The 21,504-nt window shown below is 34.4% G+C and overlaps 3 protein-coding genes across 4 annotated transcripts in view; 2 read left to right on the top strand and 1 right to left on the bottom strand.

Moving 5' to 3' along the window:
• Window positions 1-5,456, top strand: part of Swm (Zinc finger protein swm) — a 63,403-nt gene extending 57,947 nt beyond the window's left edge. For both annotated transcript variants that reach the window (XM_074255266.1, XM_074255265.1), the window contains exons 8-9: window positions 1,088-1,312; window positions 5,170-5,456. In XM_074255266.1, coding sequence (XP_074111367.1) covers window positions 1,088-1,312; window positions 5,170-5,250 — 306 coding nt within the window. In that variant the 3' untranslated portion in view covers window positions 5,251-5,456. The remainder of the gene's footprint in view (window positions 1-1,087; window positions 1,313-5,169) is intronic.
• A 1,124-nt stretch (window positions 5,457-6,580) lies between these two features.
• LOC141534051 (uncharacterized) lies at window positions 6,581-8,545 on the bottom strand. Its single transcript, XM_074253195.1, has 2 exons — window positions 8,511-8,545; window positions 6,581-7,184 (listed from the first exon to the last, which is right to left on the bottom strand). The coding sequence occupies exons 1-2, from the start codon at window positions 8,543-8,545 to the stop codon at window positions 6,581-6,583; spliced, it is 639 nt and encodes a 212-aa protein (XP_074109296.1).
• Window positions 8,546-11,837: 3,292 nt separating this feature from the next.
• Window positions 11,838-15,652, top strand: LOC141534050 (uncharacterized). The gene is made up of 2 exons (XM_074253194.1): window positions 11,838-12,318; window positions 12,423-15,652. The coding sequence occupies exons 1-2, from the start codon at window positions 11,838-11,840 to the stop codon at window positions 15,650-15,652; spliced, it is 3,711 nt and encodes a 1,236-aa protein (XP_074109295.1).
• Window positions 15,653-21,504: the final 5,852 nt, after the last annotated feature.

Below are 21,504 nucleotides of genomic sequence, written 5' to 3'. Positions count from 1 at the left end.
CCGAGAAAGAATTTCTTATCAAAATTATTTTCAAAACCGAACTTAACATATTTTTGAACTATCTTTACAAAGAAGAAATCTTCGCCCGCTGTCGAAGCTCGCGCAAGCTCATCGATCGTCGAAAATTTCTAAGATTTTATTTTCTGCAAAATAATTTAGTCGAAACACTCATAATTATGTTCTATTTTAATCTTCATTCTTTCATTATCTATCCATTCCATCAGCCAAATTTCTAAGTATTTATTCTTTAAAATAATTTCTTTCAAAATTATTCTTTTCCATACTAAATCGGTTTGAGACTTAAAATATTTTCTCATTCTTTTAAATTCTTTTACAATTATATTCTTTTGCTTCATAAACTTGCTTGGCTGCAGAATAATTTCTCACACTCTTTAAAATTCTAAATTGATCAAACCTTCAATAACAATAATATAATATTATCTAAATAATACAATAGTGAAAATTGATAAATAATCGTCATAATATTCATAATAATTGTTTCTATTAAAATTTAAGTGATTAATAAAAATAACAATAACTCCTAGTACCCTAATTAAACAACCCACGTCACAATTGTTTAAAATGAGATTCGAAACTAAGACAGTTGCAGCGGTCAAAAAAAAATCGAGTTAATTTTTTCCACCGAAGAGATTGATTTTTCAGGATATTTGAAAGAAAAAATTTTTTGAAATATATATATATATATATATATATATATATATATATATATATATACAACAATTCCCATTGTTGTAATTGTGTGCATAGAGTAGCCCATCGTTGTTTACACAGCACTCACTATTTTCCTAACACAATTTATATTACTGACTACACGCAACTATAATAGTAACAATATAGTCACTATTATAACAGAATGATGATAATTATAAACATTCAATTTTCTTTATGTACCGTTTAAAATACTAATCATCAAAGTATTATTATCTCCGTACAGCTAAATATCAGGTAATTTAGATCCCAATATTCGATAACAAATTGAATTCATATGAAATTCTCCAGAATTATTGAGATATTAAATTATAGAATAATCACTACATACTGATGAATATATATTCCGATATTTTAGCAATTTGGCGAAATAATCAATCAACTAGTTGATGATGCGACTCCGTCTGTTGTCCTCAATTTCAAGTCGAGGAAGGAAGCTGAAATTGCGATGCTCAAAGGTCGCACATTTCAAGACAGGTTACTTTCAGTCACATGGATTTCGACGCATCATTTACATCGTGGTGGTGTAGGAGCAACACTAACTGCTAATCCTCATTCAGTTGTTTCTTTAAGTTCAGATCAAGTAAGTATTCTAGATGATAAAATAAATTAAAAGTGTAACATGTTTACTACAAAATCGCGCATTCTAGAACCCATTAAGTAAAAAGAATTATCGTTTTCTGAGTTCTTGTGTCTCTTTTAAAAGCGTTGACTTGTTCTGCATGTTTTCTAACTAATTAGTTTTTTCTTTAAGTTGTCCCAGATATTTAGGTTGATGTCTTTCGATTCTCTTTTTTTGTTTATTTAATTCTTGAAAGAATTTTGTTTTTTAAGTTGTAGTGATATTTTGTTTACTTTATTTCAAAAAATGTTTATTTATCTGAAAAAATTACTTGTGGTTATGAAAAATTCCAGAAAGCGATGATTGACTCATCAGTAAATCTCAATAAATCAAACTTAACAAAAATGAAAAAACTTGACTTTGTAATAGTTCAGCATTCAATGAATAATTTTAAACATTATAGCCTCACTTCAGATAGAAATTTCACTTTTTGTGGGACAGTGCTTTTTCCTTAATGTGTAACAGGATGTCTTTTTGTCTTGTTGGTGTATAGTTGAAAAATTAAGTTATCAATATTATTGTAGTTAGAATGTATGCTTTATTAGAAAATTACAATGTACTTAGTTGTTAACTAAAACATAATGCTTAGTGTTTATTAGGGTGGTCGTAAAAAATTAAATTTTTTTCCAGCGCCCGAAAAAATCCTTCTTTCTGATGAAAAACTACCGGAAAAATTTTGCTTTCGAGTTCAAACAAAAAAAATACGCGCAGACGGTCAATTAAAGATCATTTTTCAATAAAATAATAGTTTAGCATGCCTTAAGCGCAAGCGCAAGCGCGCGCGCGCGCGCGCGTGTGTGTGTGTGTGTGTGTGTGTGTCGATCCACTACACCAATTTTAACGATGGTGGCGTAAATCGCTTCGGTTCAGCGAAACTTAGTCTCCCTTTGGAGTTCAAACCAATTTTGTGTGGTAGATATTAAGGATATTAAGAAAAGCCAACTTAATCGGTTCCGCCACCACTGCCGAAAAAATTCGACAGATCTTACGTGGTGTTTTGTAACTGTTGAATGGCTTGAACAAGTTAAAAGAATTTGATCGCTTTCAGAGGCGAGGGTTGCACCAAACTTAGATTGTCAATTCTATTTGAACTGATTCGGATCAGTAGATTTTGCGAAAATTTCAAAAAAATGTCACCTTTGAACAATTTTTAAACAGATGCCACGATCAATTCTAAAATGAAATCAGTCTTTAACATTTAAAACCGACGTTGGTTGCTGCAAACCGCTTCAAAATCGTTTGATATATTAAACAGAAATCGATGTCAAAAAATTTCAAAAACGTGTTTTTTTTTTTTAGTGTGAGAACTCTTCCGATGAGGGACGGGATACAGGTCTATCATACACTGTATCCATGCTTGTACCCGTGTCCCGTGCGTGTGAAATATCTTCACGGGTGCAGTGTAAGCATAGACCCGGGCTCCGTGCCTCATCAGGTAAACTTTCACTTCCCTTTTTTTCCATATAGATTTTTAATCTATAGTTTAATCGTTTTTTTTGTGTTATGAGTTTTTTCATTACTTTAAAAATACTCCCTTGACTGTCGTCAATAACGTTAATATCGGTTGATTCGTTCAAAAGTTATCATTCCCAAATCGGTTGATTTTTTCGTTAGACATTCGGTTCTAAAAATTAAAAAAAAATTAGGACAACGGTTGACCCTTAAAGCCATGCCGGTAACTTCCCGCTAATTCCATAACTAAGCGCTTAAAACTTCACTAATGATGTTTTTGACCTCTTCGAGAATTTTCATAGAACATTATTTTTTGAATTTTCAAACCACAATAACTTTCGAATGAATTAACTGATTTGCACGCGGTAGGCGGCATTTGACGCAGTTTTTTCAGTCCCATGAAGAATCCTTGAATTTAAATTGATCAAACTATGAATTTCAGAGTAATTTCAAAAAACGTTTTTTTCGACTTTCTTTTGTTCACATCTCTCGAACAAATCGACCGATTTTGACTAGCTTGGTGGCTATCGACGTGTTTTTACTATGTTAAAAGCTGATTAGTTTTTGGAATTGATCGGTATAATGTCAGAATTATGTTAAGAATAAACACTTTTTTCCAAATGTTTCGTCGACGATATGTCTCGAACCAATTCACGGATTTTCACGTTCATGGCGACGATCGACGCGGTTTTTTGAGCTCTGATAATTATTTTATTCCAACAAAAACGATCCAAAAAGAAATGTCGAAGTTATGTGAAAAAAACACTTATCTCGGTTTTCTTTCGTTCACGGTATCTCTCGAACGAATGAAACGATTTTGATCAGATTAGCTGCGATCGACGTGGTTTTTCAAGGTTAAAAGCTGATTAGTTTTTGGAGTTGATCGATTAAGCCGTTTAAAAGTTATTCTAAAAAAACCACATTAAAAAAAAATTTTTTATTATTTTTTTTAGATTACTTCAAATTTTTCAGAATCTATCCGTCCGAATCGGTTCACCTGCACAGGAAATCTAAGTTGGAGGGAACTCTTTAGAAAGTCATTTTGTAGGTTCCGATCGGTATTGTCGTTCAAAAGTTATAAGCGAGTCTATCACACACACACACACACACACGCGCGCGCGCGCGCGCGTAATATATTATAGCTAAATTTGTCATTATAAACAAATTTTAGGAACTGGGGAAAATCAAGGATAAAGGGAGAGGGGGGACCTTACTCAGTAGGAATTTTCGGTAACCGAAAAAATAATTTGGACAGCCCAGACCGGGACTCGAACCCGGACCATTTGTTTACGCGCCAAAGGCTCTACCAGTTAAGCTCTCCGCGACAGTCCGTAACTACTATTCAGTCACCTAATACGTACGTACGTACATAGTGACAACATCACGGGAGTCATCAGAGAAGTTTCCTGTGGCATTAAAACGTCGAAATCTGATGGAAATTCGATTTTATCAAAACGGAGTGAAAACAATAACTTCCCGATTTTTGAAAATCTTCGATTTTCTTAACGTGAAGTTAAAAAAGATGGTGTTTAGAAGTAACTCTTCTATTTTTAATACGATAGAATTTCTTTTTAAGAATTTCCATAAAGTTCTCTTATATATGCTAAATTCTGCTCAGCACATCAAAATCAGTTGATTTCTTCCAAAGTTATTGCAGCTCATATATATTTAAAAAAATTTTTTGTTGAATATGAACTAGAGTAGCTCAAAATCGTAAAAGAGTTTGACCTCGGATCTCGGATAGCTAAAAATAGCAATAAAACCACCTTTCCGAGCTCAAAGAGCTCACAAATGGCGTGAGAGCTGGAATTTTAGGCGCCTTGCATTTGAACTTAGTGGGAAGTTGCATGAATGGCCTCTTGAATCAACCATTTTATTAATTTTTTCATCGAGATTTATTCAAGTTTGCAAAACCCACCTTCAATTTGCTGTTCAATTAATAGTTGCTGAGATATCGACGGTCGAAGATGTAATCATTTAATAAAATCATATTTGATCTTTATAGTGGTTGATTTAGAAAAATTTTTTTCGAGTTCTTGAACCAAAAAAAAGTTTTAAAAATTTTTTCTTGTTATTCACTGGAGTCGAGTGATACACGTTACTTTAAAAATTTATTTACAGTGATAGCTTCAAAGTACAAAATTTGAGCTTTTAATTGTCCTTTTTTTACGAGTTCGACTCGATCATTTTTAACAAAGATGTAATTATTCGAAGAATCGCTAAAAATTTTGAATTTTTTTTATCTCAACTTCTTTTACTAGTTTATTAGTTTTTGAATTAATGGATGAACAAATAAACATGATGTTTCATAGATAAGGACTTATTAATATCAAGAAATATATAAGAATTTTTTTATACAATTATAGAATCCTGCTGAAATAATGTTGTTAGAAGAGCATGAAGAAGAGGAAGAAGAAGATGGAGAATCAAGGAGTTGGCGGCGATAGCAATGTTTATCCAATCATTTGTGGCTGAATTCCGTTGCAAAATGAGTTATTTAAAAATCTACTACGTGCTTTGAAGAAAATGCATGTTTATTTCTTATGTAATCAGTGTATCATTGAATGGTCGTGTATTTGAATTTACGTTTTTTAACTTTCATAATACTTAATGTAAGATACGTTGAAATAAATGTCTTATTCGTTGCATTAAATGTATTTTGCATTGAAATGATATAGATATTCTAATAAATTTAAGTATTCCGAAACACAAAACAGATATCGAAGAGTCAAACACAAAATTATTACTAGAAGCAAAATAATAGAAAAAAAGAACAACCTTTCTTATTTTTCTAATGAATCGCAATGTTTTGTATAATAATTCTACCTATCATCCCATTTTACATTTTAAATACAAAAATCATATTAAATAAGTGAGCATTTATCAATTTCTTATATTTGTTTATTAAATAATTGGTATTTAAAAATACAATGGGCTCATCAAAATTTACAAAAATACATGTTAAATTTTTGCTGCTGTGGTTTAATAAATGAGTTTAACAACATGTTTTGTTATATTACTTTAGGAGTTGTATTATTTAAAAGTTGTGTACTTGCATATCAAATATTGCAAGAATTATGAATGAGTAATAAATTTAAAAGAAGTCGTGTTTTTTTAAAAAGTCAAAAAGTATCAGTATTCGGGAGAATTGAAAAAAAAAAAAACCTAAAAAAGAAAAAAATTTCAACATAATATTCTAAGATCAATTCTTTTGTGAAAACTGGTGGGATCTACTCTGATGCGGCTGTGTTAAAAAAAAGGGTAGTTAAACAAGGGCGGGGGGGTGGAGGGTTAGCGGCGTGGATTCAAGGGGAAATACACTATACTAAAAAAAATTAGATCGAAGTGATATGATTATTATTATTTATTAGTCAACACAATATATTTAAATAATTAATTATTATGCAACTAAATTATTTTGCAGCCATAGCTGTGGTGGTATCTTGAACGATTTATTTGTGTGTGTCCGTGTGAACTCCCTATTCCATTGGATGTTCCCAGTTCTCGGTGTTTGGTGGCGTCGAGGCGATTTTGGTTGCAGGTCTGCCGCCAGAGGTGTGACTGTGCTGACAGTACCGCTACATCCACTCCCCCCTAAGTTACTTTCAGCGGGAAGTTTAAATGTGAGTGTAAGTCCGTTTCGGCTTGTTGATCGACGACCCCCAATGATGTAGTTGCATTGGTTCTGTTGCTGCTTCTGTTGCCGGCTCTTATGGATGAGTATCGTCGTTTTTGCTTATGAAAGCTGGTTTAAGCCGTTCAACAGAGATGTTTTTTTCAGTGCCGTTTACGTTGACTTTGTAGACGAAGTCTGAGATTCGTGTGAAGACTGGATATGGACCGACGTACGGTGCTTCGAGTGTCACAATCAATGAAGAGGTGTGAGCAAGTGGCCAACTCTTTCAATATGAAGATCCTGGCTTTCTTGCGGTGCGCAGTTGGTGTCGGTCGAATGCCGCGCATGTATTCGTGGAATTTCTCGACGAGGATTTGCGGTACCGGTGGCATGTCGGCAGTGACAAAAAATTCACTAAGAATCCTAAAGCACGTCCCGTACAGCATTTCTGCTGATGTGGCTTGGACATCCTCCTTAAAACTAGTTCTTAGTTCTAGTAATACTGTTGGCAAGATCTCAGTCCATGGTTTCAGTGAACACATTAAAGTAGCTTTGAGTGTTATGTGCATCCTTTCAACGATTCCGTTCGATTGTGGGTGGTACGGAGTTGTTCGTGTCTTATTTGCTCCGACGAGCTGTGCCAAAGCTTGGAATAAGGCTAACTCAAACTGCGTGCCCTGGTCCGTCGTGATTGTCACAGGAGAGCCGTCATGACAGATCCATTGTTCGTAAGGCGCGTTGGTGATGTCACGATCGACAGTTAATCTGTATTATGTAATTGTTGTTTTAAAGATAACAAAAGAAGCGTTTACTTTCTTTTATTACCGTGTACCTGAATATCTCGAACGGTAAAGATACCGATACTTTATTTCTGTCCCTTTTATTATACGAATGTAATAGTGAGTTAGAAGCGTGGCGATGGATATTGACTCGGGGAATTAAATTGTGAAAGTAAGCAGCTGGTGGTAATCACCTCTCGAGAGAAGTTTGTCTAATCTAAAATGCACTTGACCTTCTCTAATTTTAATACAACCAGGTTTAGTTTGAAAAAAAATAATTAATAATGATTCTCTTTTTAACCCAATATATCAGAAAAGAAAATAATGATTTCATACAAGAAATGCCGTTTGAAATTATTACTTTATTGTGGTAAGACTCTTAAAACTTGCAGATAGTTCAATATCTGGGTCTAGAGTCGGGCCGCAATAAATTGGGTGTCTTCAGGTTTATGGTAACTTTTTGACCGGATCAGGGTGTACCAGGTAAACCAGAAGAGTCTTCTCTAACAGCGAGGAACCGGAGTACAATTACTGGGCCAACAGAACAAAACTTGAAACTGGGCACTACTAAGAGTAAACTTGGATTGATTAGTTGATCGAAAATTCGGTCTTTTATATGATTTGTCCCACATGATGATGCGATCTGAAAATTAGATCCGACCACTTTTCAAGGTTTTTTCCAATTATGAAACTGTAACAATATGGTGTCATCTTTATTGCGATCGGGCCCAGCCTTTCCAAGAATTTTAGAAAGGCAACGCCTGATTTCGTTAGAAAACCCATAAAATTGTTTACGTCTTCATGCTTGGTTATGAAATAGGTACTTGGTTTACGTATTTGAGGAGTTTTTCATGATTTTAATTAATTCGTTCGTTACAGTGACAGTTTCAGCCGTCATATCTTTTATTGGTAATTGCTACTGGCCATCTAGAGAATCGATCGATTATTGCCAGACAATAATAATAATTATTTTTCTTAGGCAAGAAGATGATGCCCATGTGCATGTGGGTAAATCGGCTGCTAGAAACGTCAATATGGTTAGGTTTAGTCTTATTGTGCCGATGAACTGTGGCGCGTTGGTATGCAAGACATTTTCGTAACCTGGCAGTGGCGTCTTTGTGTAGACCGGGCCAAATGAATTTTTCCCGTAGGTTTTTCGATGTTGTTCTTCCTCTGGGATGGGAGAGATTGAGGACGACATTGAATGCAGTTTTCCGAAGTTTTCAAGGTAAGTATGGTCTGACGATACCAGAGGTTATGTGGCAGTATACATCGATATCATCAATTGTAAGTTTCTGGAGCTTCAACGAACTTGAGTTTTGGACTAGGTCCTCTAACTCGTATCATTTTGTGTTTGATGTCGGTACAAAAGAGATTGACTAAAGCGCTCTCATGAGTGTATTCAAACTTTAAACACCTATACTTAATATCTAACATGGGTCATTCTCATGGCAATTTCTATGATCGTTCTTATGAACGCGATGTCAAATGGCGGCTGCACATGCGCCCCATGATTTAGCGGGAAGAAGACCGGGAGCCCGGGGCACGAGGCCGGTGGGGACGCCATGAGCGGCAGTTGTACTGGGACTAGTGACTAGTGCAATATACCTGCGTTCTCTCTGACAAAGAAATTATTCCATTGTGTTTTATTATTTGCTAACGTAATTAATTATCAGTTAATTATCAGTTCTCATACTTAATTAAATTCATTGATTCGACATTTGTGCATTAATTTTAAACTTAACATAAATTCGTGGTCAAATATTTAAGACGCTAATAAAAAGTACGTCGTACTTAGCGTTTAGCATCGCGGCCATTGTCTTCAATCGCGTGATAAATTAGACGCAATAAATTATCATTGTTAAAAGTTTGTCAAGAATCTTCAATTCAGTTTCATAATATTCAATTATAATTAAAATCATTGTTAATTAGTTATATTTTGCAAGTGTTAATTGAATTTAGTCAGTCGTAATTATTAACTTAACTTCATTGATGTGCTTTATTTAATTAAATTTAATCGTGTTAATTGTTAAATTCAAATCAAATTTACAAGAAACAAGGTACATTAATAAATTCATATGTTTAATAATTTGTTGAGTTATTCAGAAAATAATTTAAATTAAATAGTAAATTCTCGCGTAAATTAGAAAACTATATTCAACTACTAATTTAAACAAAATATTCAAATCATTTAAATCAAAAATAATTCGATCCTCTCGGATCATAACATAACTTGATCCCACTGATCAAGGATTCGATCCCAGCGATCAATTCATAACATAACTTGATCCCACTGATCAAGGATTCGATCCCAGCGATCAATTCATAACATAACTTGATCCCACTGATCAAGGATTCGATCCCAGCGATCAATTCATAACATAACTTGATCCCACTGATCAAGGATTCGATCCCAACGATCAATTCATTACACAACTTGATCCCACTGATCAAGGATTCGATCCCAGCGATCAAATTTATAACATAACTTGATCCCACTGATCAAAGATTCGATCCCAGCGATCAAACTTATAACACAACTCGATCCCAGCGACCAAATTCAATACTTGAACCTACTGGTTCTTTCAAACCATTCTAAACACACAGTCAATTCTCTTCCGATTACAAACACACGATCCTTTCTGATCATAATTATATTTTACATCTCTACTGAGATATTAACGGTTGACGGTTAACCACAATAACCTGACGGCGGCTGAGATCAATTCTCACCCCTCATTGCACAACAGTGCAATTATTATATACATTCATATCAATACACATATACACTCACATATCTCTTAATTGTATTCAATTTCGAGGAGTTTTTCTCTAGCAATTGCTAGAGTTTTCTCCCATTGGGGAATAAATTAATCACAATTATTCACCCCAACACCGAGTCTTTTATTTTTAAATAAATAGATCCTGAACCAATTTCCAACCAATCAACTACATACAGAAGAATTACGGAATTTCTCCTTAGTGGAGAGTTTGCGACAATACAAATTGGTGCCTCCTGTGAGGTCTGAACTCACGAACCCTGGTTTACGAAGTGGAAACAAGTGTCAATTAACTTCATCGTTGGACATCTAACTATAAAAAGATAAGTCTCAATTTATTATTATCTAATTACTTATATTTAAACTACGATTGATTAATATAATTATTCAATTGCAATTTAATCATCAACTGATAATTCATATTTTTTAATTCTTATTCATAACTTATCACTAAAAAATAACCTAAAACTATCAATTATTAATTGACTATAATATCAACAATCAAATAAGTAAATTTAAATATGGACAACTCAAATTATACCTTTGAACAAAAACGAAAAATACTAGAAGGCAGAATACAAAAACTACAGTCTAAACTAACAGTAGGAGAAATAACACCCGCAAATGCTGCTCTGCAGTTTGAAAAAATTAAACCGTTGTTTGACATATTTGATACATTAATTGACGAATATTCGTTAACAGCTTCTGACGATACTACAGAATTGGAACTAGCTGAAAGGGTTAGAGTACATTATTATGCCCTTGCTGAAAATTTAGCAAACTTGATTCCAACTGACAGTGCTAATACATCTCACAATTCGACTGGAATGAACACAACAATGACAAATACTTCCTTTGGAACACAAGGCCTTGCAAAACTTCCTACTGCTCAACTGCCTAAGTTTGACGGGAATTTTGAAAATTGGATTTCTTTTAAAAACACTTTCAGAACGTTAATAGACGGACGAACTGATGTGGATGATCTCAATAAATTTTTATATCTACGTTCATATTTAGTAGGTGCTGCAACTAACAAGCTTGCGCTTTACGCTGCCAGCCCTGAAAGTTATGAAAAGGCCTGGAAATTACTCACAGGAACTTATCAAAAAGAACGCGCTTTGATTTACAAACACTGTGACTCCATTTTAAATATAAAGCCCATCACTGTTGCTACCACAGACAATCTCACTAAATTTATTGATACTGCTCAACAACATTTAAGTGACCTCGAATCTTTAAATTCACCATTAACTGATGTTATGCTCGTAAGAATTTTAGAAAATAAATTACCTACTGAAATTAGAGACAAATGGTCAGAAACGTTTACAGATGACAATACTCTTCCAACTTTTGAATCTTTTAGTAAATTCATTACAAATTATGCCTTTAGACTTAGTACACGGCATCATGACCATCGCAATTCAGATCAACCCTTTAAATGAAAACGCAATGACTATTCAGGAAACATTTCTAAAACCCAGTGCGGAGAATCATCCACTAGAATACTGATGACTACTACTGCTAACATTTGTCCAAACTGTAAACAAACTCATCCCTTATTTAGATGCCAGAAATTCAACTCATTGACTATTGACCAACGCATTAAGTTTGTTAGAGCTTCCCGACTCTGTATTAACTGTTTACATAATCACAAGGGACCTTGCAACTCAATACGATGTAGACTCTGTAACAAATTCCACCACACTATGCTGCATTCTGCGCAAACTCCACAAAAACAATATTCTCATAACAAAAACAATACAACACTTACTTCTAAGCCTGAATCAACTATTGTCACACCAGCTGCCAAGGACTCCACCAAATGACTATCTGTGCACAACCTAACCACAGCACTTAGAATGCCACGTTTTGAATTAATGATGAGCGCTCTCATACACCTACGTGGTTTTGATGGTAAATTCATTCAAGCTCGTGCTTTACTAGATACTTGTGCTACTGCTAATTTTATCACTGAAGATTTAATAAATAAATTAAAGTTACCAATTCAAAATTGTGCTATTCCTATTGGCGCGGTTAATGGAATGCAAACATTCTCTAAACATCTTATACAAGTAGTATGTAAATCTTTGAATAGTAAATTTCAAAAATCATTATCCTTTCTAACAGTCAGTAAAATCACCGATTTAAGTCCTAATGAAGTATTTCCTCGTGATAAAATACATATACCTAATAACATAACTCTTGCTGATCCACTATTTCATCTTCCACGACCAGTAGATGTTCTTATTGGTTCTGGAACCACCTTAGCTTTGCTGTCAATTGGACAAATAAATCGCTCACATGACGATTGTGACTTAATCATTCAGAAAACCGTGCTTGGTTGGGTTGTAGCGGGGGGGGAGTCAACGATGATAATAACACACAGCCTGTATCATGTCAACTTTTAGACTTATCTAACCAATTAACACGTTTTTGGACAATAGAAGACATTAGTCCCAGGGGATCTAGAACTGTAGATGATTCCCTTTGTGAAAAACACTATCAACTTAATACTACACGAGATGCAACTGGGAGATACATTGTAAAACTACCCTTCAAAGTCGACAATGTAGAATTTGGTAATTCAAGACAACAAGCTTATAAGAGATTTCTCTCATTACAGAGGAGATTGAATTTAAATCAACAACTTAAGATTGAATACAATAAGGTAATGCAGGAGTACATCGACCTTGGTCATATGGTATTTGTATCAAATGATCAAGAGCCGGGCTACTTCTTACCACATCACCCCATCATTAAGACATCTAGCACTACCACCAAGGTGCGCGTTGTATTCGACGCCTCTGCAAAATCCGACAAAGGTATCTCCTTGAACGAGGTTCTACTGACGGGGCCTACTGTACAAGATAACTTATTCACTATTTTATTACGTTTTCGTAGTTATGTTTATGCTATGACTTCTGATATTGCTCAAATGTACCGACAGATTTTAGTCCATCCGGACCATCATAAATTTCAAAGAATTCTTTATTATCATGATGACACAATTAGTACTTTTGAACTACAACGAGTTACTTTTGGGGTATCAGCAGCTCCTTTTCTAGCCACGCGTACAATAAACAAATTAGCTGATGACGAACGTTACAATTTTCCAAATGCTTCAACCATACTTAAACGAGATTTGTATGTAGACAATCTGTTAACTGGAACAAATTCTTTATCTGAAATTTTGCAATTACGTGACGAAATAATTCAATTCGTAAGAAAGGGGGGTTTTGAACTCCGTCAGTGGGCCTCCAATCATAAACATGCATTGGATAACTTTGATCAAAGAACTCTTGACTTAGATTGTGCTATTAACGATGATCCTATATCTAAAACTTTGGAGGTTTATTGGAACTCTTTAACTGATGAATTTATCTATACTGTTAATTCACTAGATTCTTTAAGAAAAATAACTAAAAGAACAATCTTATCAGATGTCGCAAAAATTTTCGATCGACTTGGAATATTAGGTCCAGTAGTACTTGCTGCCAAAACTATGATACAAGCATGTTGGAAGGTAAAGGTTCATTGGGATGAAGCAATACCTCAGAATTTGCATACTCATTGGTGTAAATTTGCTCAACAATTACCATTAATTAAAGAATTTGCTGTTGATCGTAATATTGTTATTCCTAATGCTATTTATATCGAGATACACGGCTTTTGTGACGCCAGTCAAATAGGCTACGGAGCCTGCTTATATATACGATCAATGAATCAACAAGATCAAATCATGGTTTATTTAGCTTGTTCAAAATCCAGAGTCGCGCCAATTAAAGATGTAACTATTCCTAAATTAGAACTATGTGCAGCACAATTACTTTCTAGATTATACAAAGAAGCACTTCCTGCATTTGATTTCACATGTAACAAAACAATTTTCTGGTCAGATTCAACTATAGTCTTGCAATGGCTCAAACGTTCATCTCACAATCTTAAAGTTTTTGAATCCAATCGAGTTTCAGAAATACAAGCTCTCGGGAAAGACATAGAATGGCGTCATATTCGAACATGTGATAATCCAGCTGACTCTTTATCTCGAGGTCAATTACCTTCTGAATTTCTTAAAAACAAAATGTGGTTCAAGGGTCCTACGTGGCTTTCACAGGACTCCAATACCTGGCCAATTTCAATTCAGTCAGTTCCATCAGAACTACCAGGTATGCGAAAAAATACTTGCTTGCTTACATCCACCAATGACCTATTCCAACGCTTTTCATCATATTCAACACTCATCAACTCATATTCATTTGTTTTACGTATGCTCAAGTCAAGTCAATTCAAACATAAGCCTCTGAGTGTTGAAGAAAGGTCAAAAACTGAAATTAGAATACTTGCATTAATCCAACTAGAACAATTTCACAATGAAATAGAACAAATTAAAGACACTGGAGAAACTAAAAATTTGAGATTACGTTGTTTAAATCCATTTCTTGATCAAAATGGTTTATTACGAGTAGGTGGTCGTTTAAAACACGCCCCTATCTCCTTTACCACAAAACATCCGATCTTATTACCATCACATCATTATGTTACTGATTTAATTATTAGAGAAACTCATAAAAATTCATACCACGCCGGTATACAAGCTACTTTATCAACCTTACGCCACAAATTCTGGTTACTGGATGGGAAAAGCCAGATACGGCGGATTGTCAAAAGATGCGTGGAATGCATTCGACATCGCCCTGTATTACTTCAAGGGAAGATGGCTGACCTGCCTAGTGCCAGAGTAACAGAGTCCGCCGCATTCTCACATGTGGGAGTAGACTATTTTGGACCTTTATTCATAAAAGAACGAAAATTCAGAAATCGAACTAAGATTAAGGTTTACGGATGTGTTTTCATTTGCATGGCCACGAAGGCGGTCCATCTTGAGATTGCTAGCGACCTGACCTCTGATGGCTTCTTGGGAGCCTTTGGGCGGTTTATTGGTCGCCGGGGGGTCCCATCTCATGTTTATTCTGATAATGGTACCAACTTCGTAGGCGCTAATAATCAATTGAACGAACTCTATGCTCTTTTTACATCTCAATCTCATCAAAATCTAATAAATGATTACGCTATCAGAAAAAACATTATCTGGAAATTCAATCCACCATTATCACCACATTTTGGGGGCATTTGGGAGGCAGCAGTAAAGTCCTTTAAACATCATCTTAAGAGGGTAGTGAAGGATCAACTTCTCACCTTTGAAGAATTAAATTCTCTAACTATACAAATTGAATCTATACTTAACTCTAGACCTTTATGGACGCTATCTAGTGATCCTAATGATCCTATAGCATTAACACCTGCTCATATCTTAATAGGTCGCCCTCTCACAATGCTGCCTGAACATGATTTTTCTGATGTTCCAGATAATCGTCTTAGCGTATGGCAATTCATCACTAAGGCCAGACAAGATTTTTGGAAACGCTGGTATCTAGAATACCTCCATGAACTCCAAACTCGTCAAAAATGGCACACAACTCAAGGGGAAATCAAACCTAATCAGATCGTATTGTTAATGGACAAAAACCAACCATGCATGCTGTGGCAACTGGGTGTCGTGGTCGAACTGCATCCCGGAGATGACGGAGTTACTCGGCTCGCATCAATCCGAACATCACGAGGATTGTTCAAACGGAACATCACTCTATTATGTCCATTACCTATTAATACTTGATCTAATAATGTAACAACCATTGTATTACACCATACATTACATGCCATAATCTTTCTCATACATTCGCAACGGGGGGAGTGTGTTTGATGTCGGTACAACAGAGATTGACTAAAGCGCTCTCATGAGTGTATTCAAACTTTAAACACCTATACTTAATATCTAACATGGGTCATTCTCATGGCAATTTCTATGATCGTTCTTATGAACGCGATGTCAAATGGCGGCTGCACATGCGCCCCATGATTTAGCGGGAAGAAGACCGGGAGCCCGGGGCACGAGGCCGGTGGGGACGCCATGAGCGGCAGTTGTACTGGGACTAGTGACTAGTGCAATATACCTGCGTTCTCTCTGACAAAGAAATTATTCCATTGTGTTTTATTATTTGCTAACGTAATTAATTATCAGTTAATTATCAGTTCTCATACTTAATTAAATTCATTGATTCGACATTTGTGCATTAATTTTAAACTTAACATAAATTCGTGGTCAAATATTTAAGACGCTAATAAAAAGTACGTCGTACTTAGCGTTTAGCATCGCGGCCATTGTCTTCAATCGCGTGATAAATTAGACGCAATAAATTATCATTGTTAAAAGTTTGTCAAGAATCTTCAATTCAGTTTCATAATATTCAATTATAATTAAAATCATTGTTAATTAGTTATATTTTGCAAGTGTTAATTGAATTTAGTCAGTCGTAATTATTAACTTAACTTCATTGATGTGCTTTATTTAATTAAATTTAATCGTGTTAATTGTTAAATTCAAATCAAATTTACAAGAAACAAGGTACATTAATAAATTCATATGTTTAATAATTTGTTGAGTTATTCAGAAAATAATTTAAATTAAATAGTAAATTCTCACGTAAATTAGAAAACTATATTCAACTACTAATTTAAACAAAATATTCAAATCATTTAAATCAAAAATAATTCGATCCCAGCGATCAATTCATAACATAACTTGATCCTACTGATCAAGGATTCGATCCCAGCGATCAATTCATAACATAACTTGATCCCACTGATCAAGGATTCGATCCCAGCGATCAATTCATAACATAACTTGATCCCACTGATCAAGGATTCGATCCCAGCGATCAATTCATAACATAACTTGATCCCACTGATCAAGGATTCGATCCCAACGATCAATTCATTACACAACTTGATCCCACTGATCAAGGATTCGATCCCAGCGATCAAATTTATAACATAACTTGATCCCACTGATCAAAGATTCGATCCCAGCGATCAAACTTATAACACAACTCGATCCCAGCGACCAAATTCAATACTTGAACCTACTGGTTCTTTCAAACCATTCTAAACACACAGTCAATTCTCTTCCGATTACAAACACACGATCCTTTCTGATCATAATTATATTTTACATCTCTACTGAGATATTAACGGTTGACGGTTAACCACAATAACCTGACGGCGGCTGAGATCAATTCTCACCCCTCATTGCTCAACAGTGCAATTATTATATACATTCATATCAATACACATATACACTCACATATCTCTTAATTGTATTCAATTTCGAGGAGTTTTTCTCTAGCAATTGCTAGAGTTTTCTCCCATTGGGGAATAAATTAATCACAATTATTCACCCCAACACCGAGTCTTTTATTTTTAAATAAATAGATCCTGAACCAATTTCCAACCAATCAACTACATACAGAAGAATTACGGAATTTCTCCTTAGTGGAGAGTTTGCGACAATACATTTTGTTGTGCTTGGTGTATAACTTGATGAGTGAAAGTTGATAGCATGTCAATTGCGTTGATTCGGGAGAGTGCGTCTGCTACGATGTCTTCATCACCTTTGACATAGACTATGTCGGTTGTCAACTGTAAAATGAAGTCAAGTTGGCGGACTTGGCGTTCCGACGCTTTGTCAAGCTTTTGTTTGAATGCATATGTCAGCTACTAAAATTGCGAGAAATTCTCGATCGTAGGTGCTGTACCGTTGTTCCGTTGCGCTGAGCTTGCGCGAAAAAAAACAATTTCTACTTGTTGTCTTCTAGCTGTTCTAGCTTAGCACCGATAGCCGTTGATGATGTGTCCGTGGATAATACCAGCGGGTCTTTAGACGATGGGAAAGTCAGCGATATTGTTGTCGCAAGTTGTTCTTTGTACTTGTTAAACACTTTTTCCGCCTCAGTGTTCTAGATGATCGTAGTTTTATCATTCTTCTTGGATTCTTTAGGGTAGCTGTTGAGAGGTAAAAGAAGTTGTGCTGCATTGGGGATACTTTGGCGATAGTAATTGATCTGTAACGGGTTGATTCCGTCCCTTGGTCACCTCTTTATTTAAGTTTAAAATTTAAGGACGCCACTGGAATTTTTATCACGGTTTCCAGAACCGATCCAAGCAAGAGAGATATTACAGAGTCGAGAGAAATTATAATTGGGATGTCACAAATAATGACAATTAAATTTAACATGAAATATAAATTTATTTGCTTAATTTTACACAATTTGATTTTACTTTAATTCTCACACACACTTTCATAATATAAAAAAAGTTTGCTTATTCCTAACAGTACCCTCTGAAAGAGCGTCTATATTGTAGTTTCTATCAAAGTTATCCTATTCCTAACGATACCCTCATATGGAGCGTCTATATCGTAGTATGTCCACAAGAACCTTGCGCTCTAAGACTCTAGGTTTGACCCTGGGTGGTCGCTCGGACCCCTGCCCAAGGTTTCAACCGTCCTTAGCCCTTTCGCTGTCGCCCGGACCCTCACTACGGGACAAAGAAACCTGAAGTCGACTAGGACAGAGGAGGATACCATAACACTAGTCGACAACCTGCTAATACTAACCTCCTCGACAGTCCGTGAACGAGGAGTATATAATGTAAAATTTATTTCCACACACACAATTCAATAAAACAATTTCATCCTAATAACACGATTGACTCTAATTTACAATCATTTAAAAAAAATCGCAATACTCTTTATAACCTGACTTCCTGGAAATCAAATTTCCCGGTCCCTAACATTGACTTCGATAAATAATTAAATAAAAATTTCGGTTGCTTAATTTTTATTATCAAAGCAGCTTTTTATCCAACCAAAAATTTTGATTAATTAAACTTTTACTCGAATTCAATCTGCCTGAATAATCGACTTATGTCTATTTTGAATTCCAGTAAGGATTTGAGACTTAGTTATTAGCTTGGCTAAATTTTTCCAAGGCTAAAATTTTATGTTAATTATCTCTAAAATTATCCACTGGAATTTGAAAAATTTATTTATCGAAGTATTTGAACAATTTTTTCGCTACTGTTGAATTTTTTACTTTTTTTGAATTTTCTGTTAAATTTACTGATTGACAATTTTACTTTCTCGGAGATCCATTTCAATTATAATTTTAATTTTAGAATTTTGAGAATTTTCCAAATTTAATTTTAGTTAATAATTCTCATTTAAAATTTTGGAATCAATTTAGACATAGATTCTATTTATTAATTTTAATCTAACTTGAATGAATTTTTAGGTCGTGTTATTTTTAATTTCTAAATTATACTAAATTTAATCGACAGAATTTTCCTCTTGTTATGTCCACCCCAAAATTTTTTTTCTCTAAATTTAAATCGCCCGCGCAAATGGAAGACTTCTCCATGCGTGAAAGCTACAATAAAATATAAACTACGCGACTGCTGGTTGACTAGCGGGGACTTCTGCAAGTTCAGCAACGCGAGTTTTTAAAAAGATGAGCATAAGCCAACGCCTAGTCTTTGTTAGTTAATCCGTCTTCCGCGTTTAATTTGACGGGCCCGTGCCTTGTAAAAGTCCCTTATCTTAATTTGCGCTGCACTTAAGACGAGTTCAGACACGGTTCAACCGGCAGGCCACATATTACTTATTAAATTAATCGTAGAGATTCGTATTCTCAAAGTTCTAATTTGCTCTGCACTTAGGCGAGAATCCGGCCATTAAGTTTATTTAAAATCTTTCAAAAGCTAAATTTGCGCACTTTACCCTACGGGGGACTGGGAAACGTTAGCTCAAATAAATAAAATTCATTTGTATAAATTTCGATTAAATGGATGGAAAATTTATTCAAGAGAAAATTTGTTCATTGAAATTTAATTTGGATTTCGAAAATTTATTAATCAGATTTAATTTGAAAAATAAAAGTAAATGATAATCTTAGAAAATTAGTTAATAAAGTATGGAAATATTAATTAGTGTGTTTGAATGATAATAATTACATTGTGGGTGCGTGTGGAAAATTATGAAATTATGGAATTATGAAACTATAAAACTATGAAACTATGTAAATTATGAAATATGGAAAATGGAAAATTCGAAAATAGAGGAAAATAATTAGAAACCGCGGTATGGTCGCTCCATAAGAGGGTATCGTTGGGAATGAGAAACTATGATAGAAACCGTTGTCTAAACGGGAATAGGACTTAGTATTAAGTGTTAATTAATTGTAAGGGGAATATTATTGTCATGGGGTTGGTTAAATAAAATTTCTTGTAAAATGAATTTCTTTGATAATTTTTGTTTCCTTCCTAGCAATCTCTCACGACCCTGCAGAACTTACTCCATGCTCTGGTCCAGTTTCTGGATACTGTGTCTAAAAATCCAGTGGCGCCCTAAATAAATTAAGGGGTGACCAAAGAGAACGAGTAGACTTGTCAAAAGAGTCCCATCCGTTTCAACGTAGATAAATTGAGTTACTGGGATCGGTACATCCCTATGGTAATGCTAAATTATAACACCACCGTACACACGGCCACCAAGTTTACACCATACGAAATTTTGTACGGGAGAAAAGCTCGGAGCCCGACTCAATTTCCGGATTTCAGTAAAATCGTATCTTATAATGACTATTTAGCCGACCTAATTAGCCGAATATCCGAAATCTAAAGAATATCTGCAGAAAATTTAATGAAAGCTAAACATGAATAAAAAATCCGATTCGACAAACATATACCTAGGGTGCTTTTTTATTGGACTATTTTTTTTTTTCGTTCCCATAGTAAAAATTTGTTGGGAGTACCAAAAAAAAATTTCCTGAAAGTTTGGGCCCTGAATATTTATATTAAGTACTCGACCAAGGCGTGTAATGATTTCCCATTTAAAATACACGTAAAATTTGATTTTTTTTTCTTTTGAATTTTATAACTCAGCGGCATTTAATGGGATTATCCAGGACCTGGATAAGTCTCCATTACGGAAAAGTCATAACTCACACCTGCAGGGCAGTACGGGCCACTAAATTTAATTTTTTCATAAAATTCGCGTTTTTTTGTTACTATCTCGTAAACAACATTAGTTAGCTACAGAAAAAATGCAAACGACAGACTTGTAGAAAATTGAATCTCCTACAAAAAAAAGTCTTCAGCATTAAATCGTTAAGAATGATACTTTTTGAGGTATAGAGGTTTTAATTTAAGGCGGTATGGAATTTTTGAGTTAAATTGTGAAGTAAATTAATTGCACTATAAATTGTCATATAAATCATTAACTATTCATATTTTAAATTTTAAATAATTAAAAAATTAAATAATTAATCATTTTGAAACTGACATAAAAAAAAAGAGTGTGTGTACTCATGTACACGCGTTAGAAGTTAAACTTCTTTGGCGTATAGAAAAAAAAACTAAAATTCAGTGGTGATTAACGATAAATATTATACTAAAATTAATTAAAAAGATTACATTTAAATGAAAAACGTTTTATTTACGTGAAAATATGACTACATAGTAAAAATATACAATCATTATGACTATTAATTAAATATATTTATAAATATTTTAAATAAACTATTTTATACTTGTAGATTCTTCTCGTAGTGACTGAATAGGGACGTGAGTAAT

This window comes from Cotesia typhae, unplaced genomic scaffold, assembly GCF_013202065.1.
Source record: "Cotesia typhae breed Kobodo isofemale line unplaced genomic scaffold, CoteBio_Ctyphae scaffold_13, whole genome shotgun sequence".
Lineage (NCBI taxonomy): Eukaryota > Metazoa > Arthropoda > Insecta > Hymenoptera > Braconidae > Cotesia > Cotesia typhae.
The sequence above is the reverse complement of the archived record's forward strand: the minus strand, read 5'-3'. Positions and strand labels throughout refer to the sequence as shown.

What these genes read in the sequence shown, in the direction of transcription:
- LOC141534051 (XM_074253195.1), bottom strand. Translation starts at nt 8,545, where the DNA reads ATGATACGAGTTAGAGGACCTAGTCCAAAACTCAA. An exon ending in GGACCTAGTCCAAAACTCAA is followed by an intron (nt 7,185 to 8,510) that starts GTTCGTTGAAGC and finishes TACATAATACAG; the next exon opens with ATTAACTGTCGATCGTGACA.
- LOC141534050 (XM_074253194.1), top strand. Translation starts at nt 11,838, where the DNA reads ATGCCACGTTTTGAATTAATGATGAGCGCTCTCATACACCTACGTGGT. An exon ending in CATTCAGAAAACCGTGCTTG is followed by an intron (nt 12,319 to 12,422) that starts GTTGGGTTGTAG and finishes TTTGGACAATAG; the next exon opens with AAGACATTAGTCCCAGGGGA.